This window comes from Mustela nigripes, chromosome 5, assembly GCF_022355385.1.
Source record: "Mustela nigripes isolate SB6536 chromosome 5, MUSNIG.SB6536, whole genome shotgun sequence".
NCBI lineage: Eukaryota > Metazoa > Chordata > Mammalia > Carnivora > Mustelidae > Mustela > Mustela nigripes.
This window is the reverse complement of record NC_081561.1, coordinates 32,811,902-32,829,746: the sequence shown is the minus strand read 5'-3', so window position 1 is coordinate 32,829,746 and position 17,845 is coordinate 32,811,902. Positions and strand designations below refer to the sequence as shown.

Here is a 17,845-nt window from a genome sequence, read left to right as displayed (position 1 = left end):
AGGGTCCTGGGATCGAGCCCCATATTGGGCTCCCAGCTCTGCAGGGAATCTGCTTCTCCCTCTGACCTTCTCCCCCCTCATGCTCTCTCTCACTCTTTCTCTCTCTCTCAAATAAATAAATAAATAAATAAATAAATAAAATCAATCTTTTTTTAAAATGTTTCCTTCTTGGTGGCTTAGTCAGTTGAGCATCTGACTTCAGCTCAGGTCATGATCCCAAGGTTCTGGGATCGGGCCCTACATGGGGCTCCCTGCTCGATGGGGAGGCTCCTTCTCCTTCTCCCTATGCTGTTCCACCCACTTGTGCGTGAGCTCTGTGTGTGTGTGTGTGTGAAATAAATAAAATCTCTGAAAGGAAAAAACTTTCTTCTCAGACAGTCTTGGGTTAAGGGTCTGCCTTCCGCTCAGGTCGTGATCCCAGGCTCTCTACTCATCACGGCGCCCTGCTTCTCTCTCTGCCTCTGCTGCTCCCCCTGCTTGTGCTGTCTTTCCCTGTCAGATAAATAAATAAAATCTTATCAATCAATCGATCAATCAGTCCCGCCTGGATCCCACCTGCTGTTCTCACGGAATCCAGTTATTTTCGTTCTTGGTATTAAGTACCATTAATAACAGCGAGATCACACATCAATGAATTAGTGTACTTATGTCTTTACTCTGTGTCTTCCTCAGAAGAAGGTCAGCTCCGTGAGGCAGGGACCACATCCTTTTGCCCGTCACTGTATGACCTGGACTTAGCATACTGCTTGGCACAAAGTCAGTATGTTCTGGAAATATTCGTTGACCGACTCTCAGCCATGAGTTTCCTTACCTTTGATATCAGGGTGTTAATGTCTGACTTATAAACATTCTTGTGAGGGTGGGGAGAGAAGGGGAGCAGCGAGACTGACACACAGGGGCTGGTCAATAAATGCTGCTATTATTACTATTATTACTACTACTACTACTATTATTACTGTTATTGTTACTATGTATTCTGAGGCCAAAGAGGATCGAGGAATCTTGGAGGTGGCAACTTGAGGCCTATTTAGAATGGGACAGGTTTCTTGGAATAAGCTGGGCATTCCAGATGGGAACAGCTTAAGCAAAGGTGTGGAAGAGAGAGAATATAAAGGCTTTATGCACACCAATGTGACTGGATGAATAGTAGGGCTGGGGATAGCCCTGCAGTTAGAAAGGCAGACTGGGGACAGACCAGAGAGAGTCTTGTATACCAACCCAGCCCATTTCAATTCGATCCTTAGGCAGCAGGGAGCCACTGAAAGTTTTTGAGCAGAGGTGTCAGCTGAAGAAGGGGTATTTTAGGAAGACTGATTAGGGCCCATCTGGATCAAGTGGACCAAGCAATGAAAAACAAAAAGCCTGTTTCATTCATAGCCCTTCTCTAACCCTTGTGATGGCGTAAAACATGCAAGGGTTAGGAGTAAAAGCTCTGACAGGAGTCAGATCTGGATTCACGAAGTGACCTTACAATCTGGCTGAACTTGAGCACTCCCTGAGCACTCACGTCACCTCCCTGAGCCTCAGTTCGTCCATCTGTAAAATAGAGATAATCATCTCTACCCTGCTTATCTCACTGGTTCCTGGTGTGATTTGAATGAAATAAAAAACTCATTAACTCACTGAAAAAAATGAACCCCACTCATGTATCAAGTCGTGTTGCAAATGCTGAAGAGACAGGGATGAAATGGGACTGCAGTGAAAAGAGGCACATAATTCCCAATTATTGAGTGCCCACTGCATGCTCCTTTCTACCTGTCATCTCAGAGTCTGTCACAATGCCGGGCTGGAACTCACGACCCTGAGAAACCAAGAGTCGGAGGCTTAACTGACTGAGCCACCCAGATGCCCCTCATCTCAATGAATCTAACAGTATCCTTACCAGGTCGAGCCCATTTTATAAAAGAGGAACTCGAGGCTCAGAGGACTAAGTAAGTCACCGAAGGGCCTTTAGGCCTTAAGTGACAGAGCTCAGGTTGCGGGCTCAGGGCTGACCCAATGGGTGAACCCTGCCTCCTAGCACTAAACCTTTGAACACATCTGGCTATTTCCAACTTCCAGGCCTCTATCTTGTTCCCTTACCAGGTGACATATCCCACTTTTATTTTTGCCTGTGTAACTCCTTATTCACCATCTTTTAAATTTTAGATGGGGCTTCAGGAAGCCCCAGGACAGCTGACTGGGACCCCTCCTCTGGGCTTCCTCAGCATTTAACTAAACTTCTCCCATGATATTAATCACATCAACACTATATCCTTGGGGGGCACCGGGCAGGCTGAGTTGGTGGATCGCGTGACTCTTGATCTCTGGGTCATGAATGGCTCTTGAGTGGGGTCATGAGTTTGTGTCCCACCTTGGGCATAGCGATTACTTAAAAACAAACAAAAAACTATACCCCTGGTCTCTAAACTTTTTAAAAAGCATGTTCTCTATCAGTAAAAAAAAAAAAATCTTAAGTGTACACCCATAATTAGGCATTATACTGTGTATACACCTGCTTCTGTCAGTCCATGTATACTAAATATCAGCAAACATTGGTTCTTGTTTTTTATGAAAAAAAAAAAAAAGATAAATACAGGATCTACCTAATATTTTCTTCCCACACCCCACTGACCCCTGACAAATGACAAAGTGATACGTTAAATGGAGGCTGGGTAGGGGATGGTGGGACTGGTGGTCTGGGAACTTGGGAGTTCAGCCTTTTCCCCGCAGGGGGCTGGACCTGGGGTGGGGGGAGTCCTGGGCTGGAGAGGAGCACTTCCCCCCTCCCCAGCTGCCACCCTCTTGAGCCAGCGGGAGGTGGGGTGAAGTTGAGCCTGGATTAGCGAGGGAGGGCAGGGAGGCTTCCTGGAGCCGCAGGGTGGGCAGAGAAGGGGTGCGGATAGAGGAAGGCACCATGCCCCTGCAGGACGACACCCTCCGAGAGGTGTGGGCCTCAGACAGGTCCGGAAGTGCCCCCCCCCACCACCTCAACCTACCTGAACCCTGGGGAACCCTGGAGGGCCCAGAGGGAGGGGCGGGGGGGGCGCAGAACAGGGGTGGAAGACAGACTGATTCCTTTGCTAACATCAGTGGACACGAGGAGGAAAGCCAGAGCCCGGAGGTCCAGCCGCGCCTTAAGCAGGTACGCGCCACCCCTGCTTGGAAAGGAGGCAGGGAGAACCCGCCATTGCGTGTAAACCCACGCAAGGGAGGGGATCTGGGAGTGGATCACGTCCTCCTCAGCAGCGTCTGAGGTTGCTTCCTTCCTTGTAATCTTTTTTTTTTTTTTTTTTTTTTTTTGAGGGAAGGGGTGTTTTGGGGCATGGGATATCCAGGGGAAGAACTGGGACTTTGTGGTTTGGACGTAGCCATGATGCATGGGAGAGGGTCACCGTTCCCCACCCCAAGACGACGACTGCGGTTCCCCTCCCGATAATCCGCGGTTATTTCTGGCGGCTCAAGGGATTAGAGGGTCACGGACCTCAGAGCCCCCCTTTCCTTCTTCTCCTCCTTCTTGACCCCCCACTCCGCAGCGACCCGTCAAGGGGCAGAAGTTGAGGAAGAAGAGGACGGAGGCCCCGGAGTCCCCGGGCCCTAAGGGATCCAAGCCCCGGAGACCTGGAGGCGGGCTGGGCACCGAGCCCGGGAGCGCTCTCCAGGGTGAGGGACGCGGGAGGGGTGCGGCTGTCCTGGAATCCTGGGGGTGGGGGCAGTGGGGGGGGGGGACCTGGAGGGGTGGCAGCGGGCTGGGGTTGAAGCGGTTAGGGGCTAGGAGGGATGTATGAAAACCAGGGGATGGGGTGCGAAAGTGTAAAGAGCGCCCAGGGGGACCCTCACGGAGAGGAACCCGAGGAGGACAGGGTCCGGGGCTCGGGCGCCGTTGGAGGAGGGGGTCCGACCCTGCCTGACCCCGGCCTCTCGGCTCAGCCGGGCGGAGGGGGAAGCCGCGGGAGGATCCGGCCCCGCAGCCCCCAGAGGCCCGGCCGCCGCGCACCGTCTACGCCAAGTTCCTCAGGGACCCCGAGGTCAAGCGCGACCCGCGGGAAACCTTCCTGGTAGCGCGAGCCCCGGACGCGGCTGACGGTGAGACAGGGGCCGGCGGGGAGGCCGGGAGGCGGGCACTGGGGAGAAGGAGCTAGGTGGCCACACGGGAACCGCGACAGGGAGGCGGAAAACTCGGGGAAAAAACCTCCCCTGCTCTGGCCTTCTCTTAGAGTCAGAAAAGAACCTAATTCTCTTGTTCTTTACTCTGTTTTCCAGATGGGGAAACTGAGGCACAGAGCAGTTAAGAGTTTTGCCTTTAACTACAGCTAGGGGCCAGAGGTAGCCCAGATGGGTCTGGCTGGAGGTCAGAAAGGGACAAGGCCAGGGAGAAGCAGAGGGTCCTGGAGGGGACAGAGAAAGCCTTACAGAGAAGGGCATTTCCCCCAGAACAGGATTGTGAAGGCCCTTGCATTCCCCCAACCCCAGCTGACTCCCCTGAACACCTTAGGGTGTCACCCCCAGGGTTTGAGGAAGGTGCTGGAACTGTGTTCCTCCTCCTGTTCCTGTTCCAGAAGGGGAGCCTCCCCCACCATAACCACTTCCCAACAATCTGGGGGGACTGGGTTCCCAGATAACGGGGCCTATGCCAGCCCCCATTATGAGAAGTTTCTACCTATAGAGGATGAGGAGGAATCAGACGAGGACCAGAAAGAGGAAGAGGAGGCAGAGGAAAAGAAACGGAAAACCCCTCTGCCACCCAAAAAGCCTCCTAAAGAGAAGACTTCTGCGGGTATCAAGGAGAGGAAGGCCAAGGCCCAGGGACAGAAGGGTGAGTGCTGAGGGTACAGAGGGCACCCACAGACTCGGAAAAGTAGCCTTGTCCTTCAGGGCTAGGCGAGAGTTGAGACATCAGGAAGTTACCCAGTACCTGGATGCAAGAGTTTCTTTCTCTGGTGTCTTCCCCGTGATGGTCCTTAAGTACCTAGATCACGATGTATCAACCACCCTCCTCCCCCCGCCGCCCCCCTGCCTGCCCAGGAGGCTCTGTGAGCCAGGGAGGAGGGAGGATTTTAGTTTTTTTTGGTAACTCAATATAAATTATTGTTATAATTTTCATAAAAGTATCAAAGTGATTACGGTGCAAATCAGTCAATGAAATAAATGCTGTCATGGCTCCCTGGCCTGGGCTACAGGTACTGCAGGCTGATCTAAAGGGGAAGAGGGAGCTAGGACCTTGGGCCTCTGTGGGAGCGACAGTGCGCTGTCTGTAGCACCTGCTGGAGGAAGTCTCCTGGGGGAGATGGGGTGGGAGCTGGGAATCAGAGGCTCAGTTAGAAGGCCTGGCATTCATTCATTCACTCATTCATTCTGTAATGCCTACGAAGTTCCTGGTATTTGTCCTGCTCTTTATGGACTCGGGATTAAAGCACAACAAGCAGAAGACAAATCCTGGGACCTTGTCAGGCCTTTAGCCTCCCTGGGGACTGAAGGAATGATGAGTGGGTTGGAAGGCGGCCTTCAGGTTCAACAGGCTCTTCTTTGTCTAACCCCTCCTTCCATATCCAGGGGACCTGGGAAGCCCTGTCCCCCCAGCCAAACCTCTGCGCCTTAAGAAGAAGGAGGCACCAGCGGGGGAGGGGCCCAGGATGAGAAGGACGAAGAAGAAAGGTGAGACTGGTCTCCGAAGGAACAGGGGACTCTGGGTGTGGTGGACTGTGTCTCCTTCACATCCACCCACACAGGATCTGGGGAGACTGACAGGGACCCCTCAGGGAGCCCGGCCAGAGTGAGAAAGAAGACTCCAGCAGCCTTGTTTCTGGTCCGGGAAGAAGGCTCAGCTGATAAAGCTCCAAAGAAGAAAGGTGGGTGGCTGTGGGCTCGTGTACCCTGACGTCGAGAGGCCGTCCTGGGGGTTGGGAGCCAGGACACAGGGATCAGGGTCGGGTGAGGAGCAGGTTCTGGGGTCAGACAACTTGACGGCCATCTTGCTCTGCACTTGAACAGCTGTGTGGCCTCAGTCAGGCCTTTCTGAGTCTCTGATAACAGTAACACGGGAATACTCTCTTGTATTTGTGGGGAGGGTCCATTAAGATGTGGGGGTTAGTGCTCCGCAGGGTCAGGGGCTTACAGGCTTGCTCCCCCTCCATGCCCAGGCACTTCCAAAGGCCCAGAAGAGGCCCAGAAGGAGGACGAGGAAGAGGCGGAAGAAGGGGCAGCCGTGGGGACCAAGAACAGCAATCAGAAGGGCAAAGCGAAAGGAAAAGCCAAAAAGGTTGGGATCCAGAGGGGAAGGGGGCTGAGGCCCCTTCAGGGAGCAGGGGCCTAGGTTTGGGGGACTAGAGGATGGAACCTCATGGAGTGGGGGCACAGGGCTGGGGTTAGAATCTTGGTTCCCTCCCTGATAACATGATAGGAGGACAAAGGGCACCAGACTTGTGAGAACAGAGAAGGCGGCTGAGGGGTCACTGGGCTGGGATAGGCTCCCTGAGGGCCTGATGTTATCTGGGCTCTAAGCCCTCCCCTCTGCGGCCTAACCAGCAGCCCCAGCCAGAGATGCTCACACAGCTGCCACACGAAGGGACCAGACTGGTAGACCACACAGGCAGAGCATGTTCACTGAGTTGTTAAAATGTTCTCACACTACTGCTCTGGGGCCCCAAGTGTTTTCCGCTAGCACACCCGGGATGGCCCAACCTTCTGGCAGCTGAAGGGTTAACAGGCCCACCAGGGTCCATTCAGACCCAGGGGCATTCTCAGGGGCAGAACAGTTTACTAACTATTTTGAATATTGCTCTTCCTCACAAAAAGGACTCAGGCACCAACATGGACAAGCTGGAGTTAAGCAGGAGAGGGGGGTCAAACTGGAGAGAGAAAGGGATGAAAGGCTTTGAGAAACTGGTTTCCACAAGTGGAGAGATCATGCTGAGGGTAGGGCTAGGATCTGAGCCATGTGGGTTTATTGGTTCATTCAGGAGTGGTCAGGTCTTATGGGACTGACTCACATTAGTCAACCTTACCAGATTCCGATATATATACTGAAAGGCCAGTTTCTTATCTCCCACAGGGAATATAACCGCAGTGCTACCTCCTATACAGTAGGCCCTAGAAATTCACAGCTGTGGAACTGTTTGAGTAAGCTCTGGCTTTCTCCACATCACATTCCAAACATAGTCTTACATTTCCCAAGTTTCTTCAGGAGCAGCTCAGAGTGGAGAGGAGATGCTCCCTGGCCCCACGGGCTACCGGCCTGCTCACCAACATCAGCCTCACTTCACATGCAATCCAAACCTGCCCTTGGCAAAAATGGCCAACCGCAGCCTATCAGGGATTCCTCGTGGCTTTCCTATAGCCCCTTCTCTTCCCTAATGGGAAAGTTGGGGTTGGAATCTTGGCTCTCCCTCTTAGGAGAGGGATAGAACATGAGGGCGGAGGACACTAGGTTTGTGGGGTCACCAGGCTGGGCCTAGGCCACCCTAAGGGGGAATGCCACCAAACTGTGATTCAGAGTTTTTCTATGAGCGAGATAAGCTTTTTTATTCATTCATTGTCTGACCTCTGTATTGCCATCTGACAAAGCACCCCCAAAACTTAGTGCCTTAAGAAAACAAACATTTCTTTTCTTAGTTTCTGGAATTCAGGAATCTAGGAGGGGCCTAGCAAGATACTCTGGGCTTGGGGGGTCTGTCCCTACATTGCTGTCAAGATGTCAGTTGGGTCAGCAGTCACTCGGAAAGCTTGGCCGGAAAGAGAGGATCCACTTTGAAAATGGTTCTCTGTCATGGTTGTTGGCCGGGGCCCTCTCCATAGGGTGGCTTGAATGGTCTAATGACATAGCAGCCAACTTCACCCAGGGCTTAAGAGTGGCCCAAGGGAGACAGCAAGGAGAGGCCACCATATCTTCTATGACCAGGCCTTAGAAATTACCCCCCATCACTTGGGCTATATTCCATTGGTCAGAGAGACCAAACTCTGATAAGATGTAGAAGGGGGACTACATGACGTGTAAATACCAGGAGGCGGGGATCACTGGGCCTCATCTTGGAGGCTGGCTACTACAGTCATTGATATTTACCAGACACTGTAATGATAGCAGTGGCTAATACTCTAGAACACAGCAGTTCATACCTTTGGCCCCACCTCAGTTCACCCCTTGAGACAGTGTCCACACGGAAGTTCTTTCTAAAGCTCTGGTTCTAACAGGTACCATTTAAAGCCCAGTTCCAGGGCACCTGGGTGGCTCAGTGGGTTAAACCTCTGCCTTTGGCTCAGGTCATGATCTCAGGGTCCTGGGATCGAGCCCCACATTGGGCTCTCTGCTTAGCGGGTAGCCCACTTACTCCTCTCTCTGCCTACTTGTGATCTCTCTCTGTCAAATAAATAAATAAAATCTTTTTTTTTTTTTTTTTTTTTTTTTGTTTTAAAATTATTTATAATTTTTTTTTTTTTTGTTTTTTATTTTTTTTTAAGATTTTATTTATTTATTCGACAGAGAGAGATCACAAGTAGGCAGAGAGGAAGGCAGAGAGAGAGGAGGAAGCAGGCTCCCTGCTGAGCAGAGAGCCCGATGCGGGACTCGATCCCAGGACCCTGAGATCATGACCTGAGCCGAAGGCAGCGGCTTAACCCACTGAGCCACCCAGGCGCCCCTAAATAAATAAAATCTTAAAAAAAAAATAAATGAAGCCCAGTTCTACTTCTTACTAACTGTGTGAACTTGGGCAAATTGCTTAACCTCTCTGAGCCTCAACTTCCTCAGTAAATTTGGACAACAACTTCAGTAGTTACCTAAGGGAATTGAATTAGTTAATATTTAGAAGATACTTAGAGCAATGCCCAGCGCATTGGTAGACTTTATATGAGTGTTTGTTAAATACAGAGATGAAGTAAGGTCTCTCCCGGGTATCCAGCCCCAACCTCTGCATTTCTCTGGTGAAAAAACTGAGTCATATGGTGTTTCAAGTGAAAGATGACCGAGTTAGTGGTGGAACCAGGATTTGAACCCAAGCTGTCTTGCTCCAGAGCCCAGGCTCTTAACCAGAAGCCAAACAAAATAATAATAAAATGCCAAACTCCCCAGAGCCTGGGGAAGCGTGGGGGCCCAACCCACCATAGCTGGCCCATGTGTTCTCTTCCCACACAGAAAGTGGTGAGTTGTCCTGCCTGTCCTGCCTGTGTCCCAGTACTGGGGACCTGCTGAGAGCAGGGGAGCCAGTGCTTCCGGGCCTGATACACGCTCTGCCCCAAACCAGAAGGAGGAAAGAGCCCCATCCCCACCCATGGAAGTGGATGAGCCCCGGGAGTTTGTGCTCCAGCCTGCGCCCCAGGGCCGGACAGTACGCTGCAGGCTGACCCGGGACAAGAAGGGCATGGATCGGGGCCTGTATCCCTCCTACTTCCTGCACCTGGACACCGAGAAGAAGGTGGGTAGGGGGGAGGCGGCAGGGGAGACAGACTGTAGGTCTCAGCACCCAGGCTCAGGGAGCGGGGGCGGAGGGGGGTGCCTAGAGCCAAAATGCCAGGGGGTGGGTGGAGTCCAACACAAACAGGCCTTCCTTTCCCTCTCACACGCCTCCTTCCTTCACCTGTGTCCCCCTCTCCCCAGGTGTTTCTCCTGGCTGGCAGGAAACGGAAACGTAGCAAGACGGCCAATTACCTCATCTCCAGTGACCCCACCAATCTGTCCCGAGGAGGGGAGAATTTCATCGGGAAGCTGAGGTGGGGCTGGGAGGCCCGGGGCCATAAGAATGCCACGGCGAGTCGCTTCCGTCTCCCTGTGCCTGGCAGTGTCCGCCACAGTGGGCACTCTAAAAATGTCCCCTGCCCCAGGGCTTCCCACACGTGAATGTGCACAGATCACTTGGAAGAGTTGTTAAAATGGCCCAGTGGGTCTGGGTGTGGGGCAAGACTCTTCATTCCTAACAAGCCCCCAGGTGATGCCCAGGCTGCTGGACCAAGGACCTCACTTGACATAGGTCATAAAGTCCATGAGGGCAGGGATGGTCGGTGCCTGTTTGGTTCGTGGCTGAATTCCCAGCACCTGGTACATAGTAGCAACTCAATAAAACATTGACTAAGTGAATGCATAAACAAATATCCAGCACCTACCCTGTGCTGTGTCCCCCCATATATCTCATCTAATCCTCACTGCACATCTGAGAGGTAAGGGCAAGGGGACCCCTGAGTCATGCCTTATTTCTTATATTTATATACTTAACAAATGCTTATGAAAGGCCTACCTATGTGTCAGGCATCGTTCTAACTTCCAAATATGAATCCATTCAGTCCCCTTCTTGACCAAGTGAGTTAGATACTGCCATTAGGCCCATTTTACAGAAGGGAAAGTTGAGGCTCAGAGTTTAGCCTGCCTAGGGTCACGCAGTAAGAGATGGAGCTGAGATCTGAAGGTTGTCCAGTGTCCTCCCAGATCCAGCTTCTAAAAAGACCTCATGAGGAGCCCCTGGGACAGGGGACAAGAGTTATTCTGTCCTAAGACACCCACACCCTTGACACAGGAAGCTCTCCAAACTGTCGGTGAGGAAGGGTCTTGGAGCAGGGGTGTGGAATCCCCCAGCCCCGCCCCCAGCTCCGCCCTGTTTGCAGGTCCAATCTCCTGGGCAACCGCTTTACCGTCTTTGACAATGGGCAGAACCCGCATCGTGGAGGAGGCAGCACTAATGTAGGAAGCCTTCGGCAGGAACTGGCAGCTGTGATCTATGTGAGAATCCCCCTGGGCGCACCCCGCAGGTCACTCCCCTTCACAGGGGGTGGGTGGAGTCCAACACCTGTTAGGGGCCGGCATAACAGGCATCTCCCTCTCAGGAAACCAATGTCCTGGGCTTCCGGGGACCCCGGCGCATGACGGTCATCATTCCTGGCATGAATTCGGACAACGAGAGAGTCCCCATCCGGCCACGAAATGTGAGCCCAGCACCTCCCTGACGCCTCTCCCTGAGGATCCTGCTCCCATGTGACCCACCCATGACCCACTCCTGGGGTGCTGGGGGGGTTGCCGAGGGGCTCAGGTTGCCCATACCCAACTTCCTGGGCACATACATTCATTCTGGAAACTCATGGGATTAATTAGGGGGTTTTGTAATTGAATTCACTGAAACAAATACAATGTTTTTTTTTTTTCCAGTATGTATACCACACCATCCATTCATATATTCACTCACTGAATGAATTGCACATTGTGTATATTGTACTATCCACCTTCAGTGTATAATGAGTGCTGATTATGAATCTAGGCAACTGGAAGACATCAGTGAGTAAAAAAGATCTGCCTTCATGAAGCTGGCATTCTAGGGGAGGAGACGGACCAGACCGTAGGCAATAATTGTGCAAATAAGTAAATTGTGTAGAATGTTAGAAAGTCACAAGTAATATGGAAGAAAGAAAAAGAGTGGGCCTCATTGAAAAGGTGATGTTTAAGCAAAGACCTGAAGGAGGTGAGGGAGCAAGCTGACGGATACCTGGGGAAAGAGCACCCAGGCAGAGGGAAGAGCCAGTGCAAAGGCCCTGAGGCAGGATGGTGCCTGGTGGGTCTGAGGTGAGAGGTGAGGGTTGAGTTGCAGATAGGGCCTGTATAACTGGTTTGTACTCACAGAAACAGGAAGCCACAGCAGGGTTTTCAGGAGTGACTTGATTTGCCTTTTATTTTAAAAAGCAAAGGTTGCTTGTTTGTGTGTGAGGTCTAAGGTAATAGGGAGTGATAGCCCAGGGAGAGGTGGCCTCTGCAGTGTCAGACCCTCCCTCTGCTCCTTGGCACTATGGGTCAGTGAGCTCAGGACTGCAGAGACAGGATGACTGGCCTGCTCCATACCTGTAGTGATGTCACTACTTACAATGAAAAATAACACCGTCAGCTGATCACTCATCCTTCCATGCTGGCAAGTCACACACTGTAATCAGAGGTTCAGCCAACCCATGAGGCATGGGGCATGAAAGGCTCTAGTCTCTAGGACCTGTGGGGTCCCACAGCCACTCCTTCCGGGCCTGGACTAAACACACAAAAGCTCCAGAGACAGTGCCTCCCAGGTGTGTTTGGGCTTGGTGAGAACTCCCCAGGGCCGTTCCGGGTAACTTCATCATTTTACCGTCCATCAGAGCAATCCGACATTTACTGAGAGCATTCACTCTGGGCTGTTAACTGATCTGAATAACATGCCATGCACTATTACCTTCCTTAATCCTCACAAGACCCTGTTGTGCGGGAAACTGAGGCACGGAGCTGTCAATAAAATATGATGCCTTCCCTTTAAGTATCTAATTCTGCTTATGACAGTGTAGTGGGAGAAACAGTAAGAGCAAGGTGTTATGGAGGGAGCCTCCAGCTAAGACATCTAAATCGGACACCAGGTCAGGGAGGCTTCTCAGAAGTCATGATCTTGAACCGACTCACTCTAAGCCATGATGGGACCAGTGCCAAGGGAACTGGGGAAAGAAGCATCTGAGGAGCGCTATCCCATAGACACCACTCCTTCCTTTGAGAAACTCTCTTCTGGGACATCTTATTTTAACCACCCCATCTGTCCGTTCACCTGTCCATCTCCCCACGCGCAACTGTGAGCTCCTCAGCGAACCTAGCCTGTTTGGTGCCTTCTTGTGATCAGGTGCCAGCATGCGGCTGTTCCGAAGGCCCACTGGGGGGTCAAGCGCATGGACGCCTACTGGGGGCCAAGTGCTACTTCCCTTCCCTCCACTTTGACATCCCACAGCGAAACCCCATTCTCACAGAGCTCCACCCTGCCCACAAGGACACCACAGAGACCAAGTGTCCTTTCGGGGATCCCCTGAATGGATGTCGATGTCCAGGCTGCATACCAGCACACACATGCGAAGGCAGGCCCAGGTCCCCAGGCCCCCTCCCCTTGGTCCTGAGATATCTCGGCCACCCCTAACTGTCCTCTCCCTAACACTCTACTTTGGCACCCCAGGCTAGCGATGGATTGCTGGTGCGCTGGCAGAACAAGACACTGGAGAGCCTCATTGAGCTGCACAACAAGCCACCTATCTGGAACGAAGACAGCGGCTCCTACACACTCAACTTCCAAGGCCGAGTCACACAAGCCTCGGTCAAGAACTTCCAGATTATCCATGCCGATGACCGTGAGTATTTGAGGCCCCAAGCTGGGTTGTTCCCCACCACCTCCAGGACCCTGACCCTCCCTCTGGCCTTTCCCCACCACCTGGCTGCCTCTCTCTCTCTCTCTCTCTCTCTCTCACACACACACACACACACACACACACACACACAAGCGTGAGCGGGTGTGCACAAAGCTGTCCTTGATCTCTGGAGCCAGAACATCTAAGAAAGTCACTCCCTCCTGCATGGACATTGACAGCATGCTCCCAGGAACCTCCGATATTCCAAGCAGTTGTCTTGGGGCTCTCTGTCCCAGGCCTTCTTTCTAGCATTGACTAGAGCCTGGTGTGGATACTGGGATATTCTGGGTAAGAAAGACTATGCTGAAGGGACAGTTAGTCTGGTGGAGCTTGAGAACCACTCAAAGAGGCTGCTGAGGCTCAGAGAAGGCAGCGCCTTCCCCAGAGTCTTTCAGCAACTCCAAAAGGTCCCACTGGCCATGAGAATTTATTTCACAGATACACAGAGCCTCCTATGTGCTAGGCACTGTTCTCTAGACTTTACAGTTATTGAATCATTAAATCTTTCAACAACCCTGTCCCCCCAATACCTGAGGAAGGTATTATTATTGTCCCTACTTGGCAGATGAGAAAACTGAGGCTCAGAGAGGGACAGCTGGCATGAGAACCCAGGTGGTCTACTTCTAGGGCCCCAGGCCCCAATCGCTTCAAGATGGCTGCCTTGCAGGGCTAGGAATTATTCATCAAGCATCTTTGAATGCCTACTCTGTTGTCCTCAAGTAAGGTCAAAGGCCTGCCCTCAAGGAGTTAGGGAAACAAGATATGCCCAGAACACAAGTAAGTAAAAATGTCCCTGTTACAGGCCTGGGGGACAGGTTCCCACTAGGGTGAAGAAGTTTGGGGTGGAAAGGTACCTCCCAAGGGACTATGGGTTCCCAGGATTGGCTGACACCGAGCAACTTCTCCATCCCCCACTCCATCCTAGGGATGTGTCCCCAGTGTCACCTGTCCCAAGGCCTTAGGAAACTGCTCTCCAGATCACATTTCTGGTGGAGCCTGGTCTACAGAGATCAGGGGTATTTTTAGCAACTTCCTGTTCCTATGGATGCTGGGGGAGGTGTTGGGACTGGGGATGGGATCCTGGACCAGATATCGGATGGAACTGAGTGGAGCCACTCAATAAGATAGAGACTCAGGGGCCAGTGAAGGGATAGAGCCTGGCAGTCTAAGACGGGACTTTGGGGCTCGGGATCGAAGAAGGAATGAGGCCGCAGCCACTGGAAAAGGACTCTAGGCTGGGGGGAGTGTGACAGGTTCCTGTATTTAAGTGCCTGTCGTACACATAGCCCTGGGTGCCAGAAGATAAGGCAGGGTCCCTGCCCTCAGGGGCTTACAGTCAGAAGGCTGGTCAAGCTGCAGGTGGGGCCAGATGGGTCAGATAAGAAGGGGTGGATGGGTGGAGGGTGAATAATTGAGATGGAGGCTGAGGATTAGGGCCCCAAAGCAGAGGAGGGAGACTTCTCCCAAAGGTGAGGACACTGCCTGCCAGGATTGGGACCCCAGGAAATCTTGCCCCCCGCTTCTCTGTCTGTGTCCATAGCGGACTACATCGTACTGCAGTTCGGTCGCGTGGCGGAGGACGCCTTCACTCTAGACTACCGCTACCCACTGTGCGCCCTGCAGGCCTTTGCCATCGCCCTCTCCAGTTTCGACGGGAAGCTGGCCTGCGAGTGACCCCGGCAACCCCCAGCGCCCGCCAAGGATGGGGGAAGGATTCAGTGGAGGCCCGCAGGGTCCGTTCGCCAAAGCCCCCACTGAAGACTCCTCTCTTGTCCGGGGCTGACCCCTCACTGTCTCCGAGTGACCTCCACCCGCTCCCCAGCCTGGCACAGGCCGAGGCAGGGGAGGAGCTCAGAGGGCGGTCCGACAGAGATGAAGAACATCTGGAGTCGGGAGCCGCACATCTGGTCGCAGAGCTAGCCTGCGCCGCTTCACCAGCCGCCCCCCTTCTCCGCCCCGCGCCCCAGTCACTTCCTGTCCAGGAGCAGTAGTCAGTGTTGTTTTAACCCCCTCCGGGATCGTCCTAAGGGCTCCGAGGAGTGGGGCGGGCTCGGAAGAGGGGGTAGGTGTTGCGGGAGGAAGACCGGGTGCCCACATCCCCAATAAAGCCGCGTCCGGAACCCGGCGAGCAGTGGTTCTTCAGCGCGTGCCGAGAACGAGGCGGCGGGAGGGGTCCGGAGCGCGGGAGAGGTCCGGAGGGCGGGCTGGAGGCCAGCCTCCCCACCCCCCAACCCCACTCCCGCCCAGGCCCGGGGCGCTCCCGCGTCCCCTCCCCCGCGCCCAGCGCCGGTCCTACCGAAACTCGGCGGGCTCGTGGTGTCGAGACGCCCCCCGCGGGGGCCCCGGGCCGAGAGGGAGGGCCCCGGAGGTCCGGGAAGAGGGGGAAAGGGAGAAATTCGAGAAACAAGCCTCTCGGGGAGAACCAGACAAACCGGGTCCGGGCAGGGCGGGCGCAGTCGCCAGGGCGGGGCGGGGTCTGGGGCCCGGAGAGTTGGGGGCGGGTTCCCGGGCGGGAGAGGGCGCTCCACCTCGGCCGCACCGGACTGGGGCGTGGGTAGGGAGCCCCAAGGCCCGTGCGCTCCGGCTCCGCGGGGTCCCTCGTGACGCGGCACCCCGACGGGAGTCCAGCCGGCTAGGCGGGAGCTCCGCCCTCGGCCCCGCCCAGGCCTGAGCCCCAAAACTGTGGTCGGGTCCTGGGCAGGTGGGGTAAGACCCGGCGTGCAGGGGGAGGTTGAGAGCATGGCACAGGAAGGCGAGGAGGGGAGCGCCTAGGCGCGGGAAGGCCGGGAGCAGCCACGGGTCGCGAAGCAGCGGGGTGAGCAGCCCGAGCGCCGACTGGGGGCGGCCTCGCGCGGCCCCGCCCCTCCCGGTCGGTGTCCGCCCCCCTGCGCGCCCCGCCCCCTCCTTCCCCTCAGCCCCCACCCCCCGCCCCGGCTCCTCAACACAAACTTTCCGTCCCGCTCGCTCCCTCCTCCGCGCCCGGCGCCTCCCGCTCCAGCCCGGCTCATTCCGCACATTCCGGCCAGCCCCCTCCCCAAGACCCCCCTTCCCCTGTTCCCCTCTCAGCTCCTTCGGGTCCGGCGGAGCGGCCCGGCCGGAGCGCCCCCCCGAGCTCGGACCAGGTAAGCCGGGCAGACGCGGGGAGGAGGCCCTGCTGGGAGAGGTGGTTTGGTTGGCTGGTTCTGGACTGGGGGGGCACTCAAGGGGGGCTGGGTCCCCGAGCTATTGTCCAGCTCGAGCCCGAGCCCCGGATCTGGGTGCCGGGAAGTTTAGAGGGAGGGGGGGGGGAAGCTCTCCGGGAAGCCCCGCCCCCCCCCCCCCCCCCAACCCCCCCCCCCTGGCGACCCGGCCGAGTTGGTCGGGGGAGGTCGGGGAGCCGGGAGAGTGTCCCCGGTGCCATCGCCTGTCCCTCGACACCCCAAACGTCCGCGTTTGGGGTGTCGAGGCAGGGGTCTGGGGGCCGCACGTTTTGGGGGGCCTGCCATCGGGGAGCTCGTACCCGGGATTCCCAGTCCCGGGCCCCGCCGCCCTTTGGACTCCCGGCTCGCGCGCTCTTAGAGCCGGCCCGGCCCCAGCTCCACGCAGGCCTAGGGCCCGGCCTCCCGACGCCCAGGCCGGCTCCTGCGCGCGGTGCCTGTAGCTGCGCTGGATTGTGGAGTGTGTCTGGGAGCGGAGCTGCGTGCCCTGGGCGTGCGCCCCCTGAGAAGCTGGGGCTTCAGCTCCTTTCAGTTCTGCCGCCCCTGTTGGGGTGGAGGTTCGGAGTCCAGACCAGGGCTCTGGGAGCCTGGCTCCAAAGAGGGCTGGCTTTGGGGCCTTATTTTCGTTACACTTCCTTAGAGCCCTTGTTTAGACTTTAGAGGGTTGGAAGGAGGCTTGTCCCCTCCACTACCACCACCACTGGGGAGGGAAGGCCAGGAGTGCCTGCCTGCATCCAGTTTTTAGCTAGCCAGGCCCCAGGGCAGTGTCATTGAGACCCCACTCTGTCACCTTTTTGGGAGATCTGCCCAGGGCTCAGAGATTTTTTCTGGACAAGAGGGAATGAGGCCTTGCGGGAGGACTTCTCAAGGGGCACTTCCTTCTGTGTTTTCTCTCCAGGTAGAGGCAGAACCAGGTCAGGCCTGGACTTGTAGACCAGGAAAGCAAGGGATGGGGGTAGGGACTGGACACAGCTTGAGGGGCTGGAGCTCAGGGCAGCTCAATGTATCCTGTCTCCTGTGGCCTGTGTATACACGTCTCACCCCAGTGCAGGGGGCCTGGACCTCCTTGGCTAGAAAGTCGGGGGCAGCCTGGGGCAAAAAGGAAATCTAGAGTCCCCCAAAGTTGGACATTTAGGGGGATTATGTGCTCCTCCCTTCCAGATTCTTGTAGCTCCTTTTCCAAGACCCTCCCCCAGGAGGGTGTCATTCCAGGACATCCTTCTGCGGTCTTGTGGATCCCTGCTCACCCTTTGGGCAGGGGACGGACAGATGTAACTTCTAGGAACTGGCTCACCGGTGAGGATGACTTCAGGGGCCCTGGATGCCCCCTCCTCAGGGAGAGGCTAAGAGCCAATGGGATTCTCAACTTCATGAGCCTTCCCCCACCCCCCTAGGGAGGGAACAATAATTAATGCTAATTAGCGCATTGGGACTGGGGACTGGCTCTGTAGGATGGTCAGTGATTGGCAGGACAGAGCTGTGTGTGTGTGTGTCCCCGTGTGGTCTCCCCCCCCCCC

At 55.0% G+C, this 17,845-nt stretch overlaps 2 protein-coding genes across 2 annotated transcripts in view; both read left to right on the top strand.

The window, feature by feature from the left end:
• The first annotated feature begins 2,896 nt into the window (after positions 1–2,896).
• Positions 2,897–15,403, top strand: TULP1 (TUB like protein 1). The gene is made up of 14 exons (XM_059401533.1): positions 2,897–2,943; positions 3,509–3,642; positions 3,910–4,065; positions 4,646–4,795; positions 5,533–5,634; positions 5,709–5,828; positions 6,120–6,286; positions 6,641–6,677; positions 9,118–9,386; positions 9,569–9,681; positions 10,567–10,681; positions 10,786–10,884; positions 12,903–13,074; positions 14,672–15,403. Exons 1-14 carry the CDS (start codon positions 2,897–2,899, stop codon positions 14,803–14,805), a joined length of 1,815 nt encoding a protein of 604 aa, XP_059257516.1. The 3' UTR covers positions 14,806–15,403.
• The window catches only part of TEAD3 (TEA domain transcription factor 3), a 21,795-nt gene continuing 18,783 nt past the window's right edge, over positions 14,834–17,845 (top strand). Inside the window, exons 1-3 of the mRNA XM_059401532.1 lie at positions 14,834–14,864; positions 15,880–15,946; positions 16,198–16,253. Of these exons, the coding sequence (XP_059257515.1) occupies positions 14,834–14,864; positions 15,880–15,946; positions 16,198–16,253 (154 nt within the window). The remainder of the gene's footprint in view (positions 14,865–15,879; positions 15,947–16,197; positions 16,254–17,845) is intronic.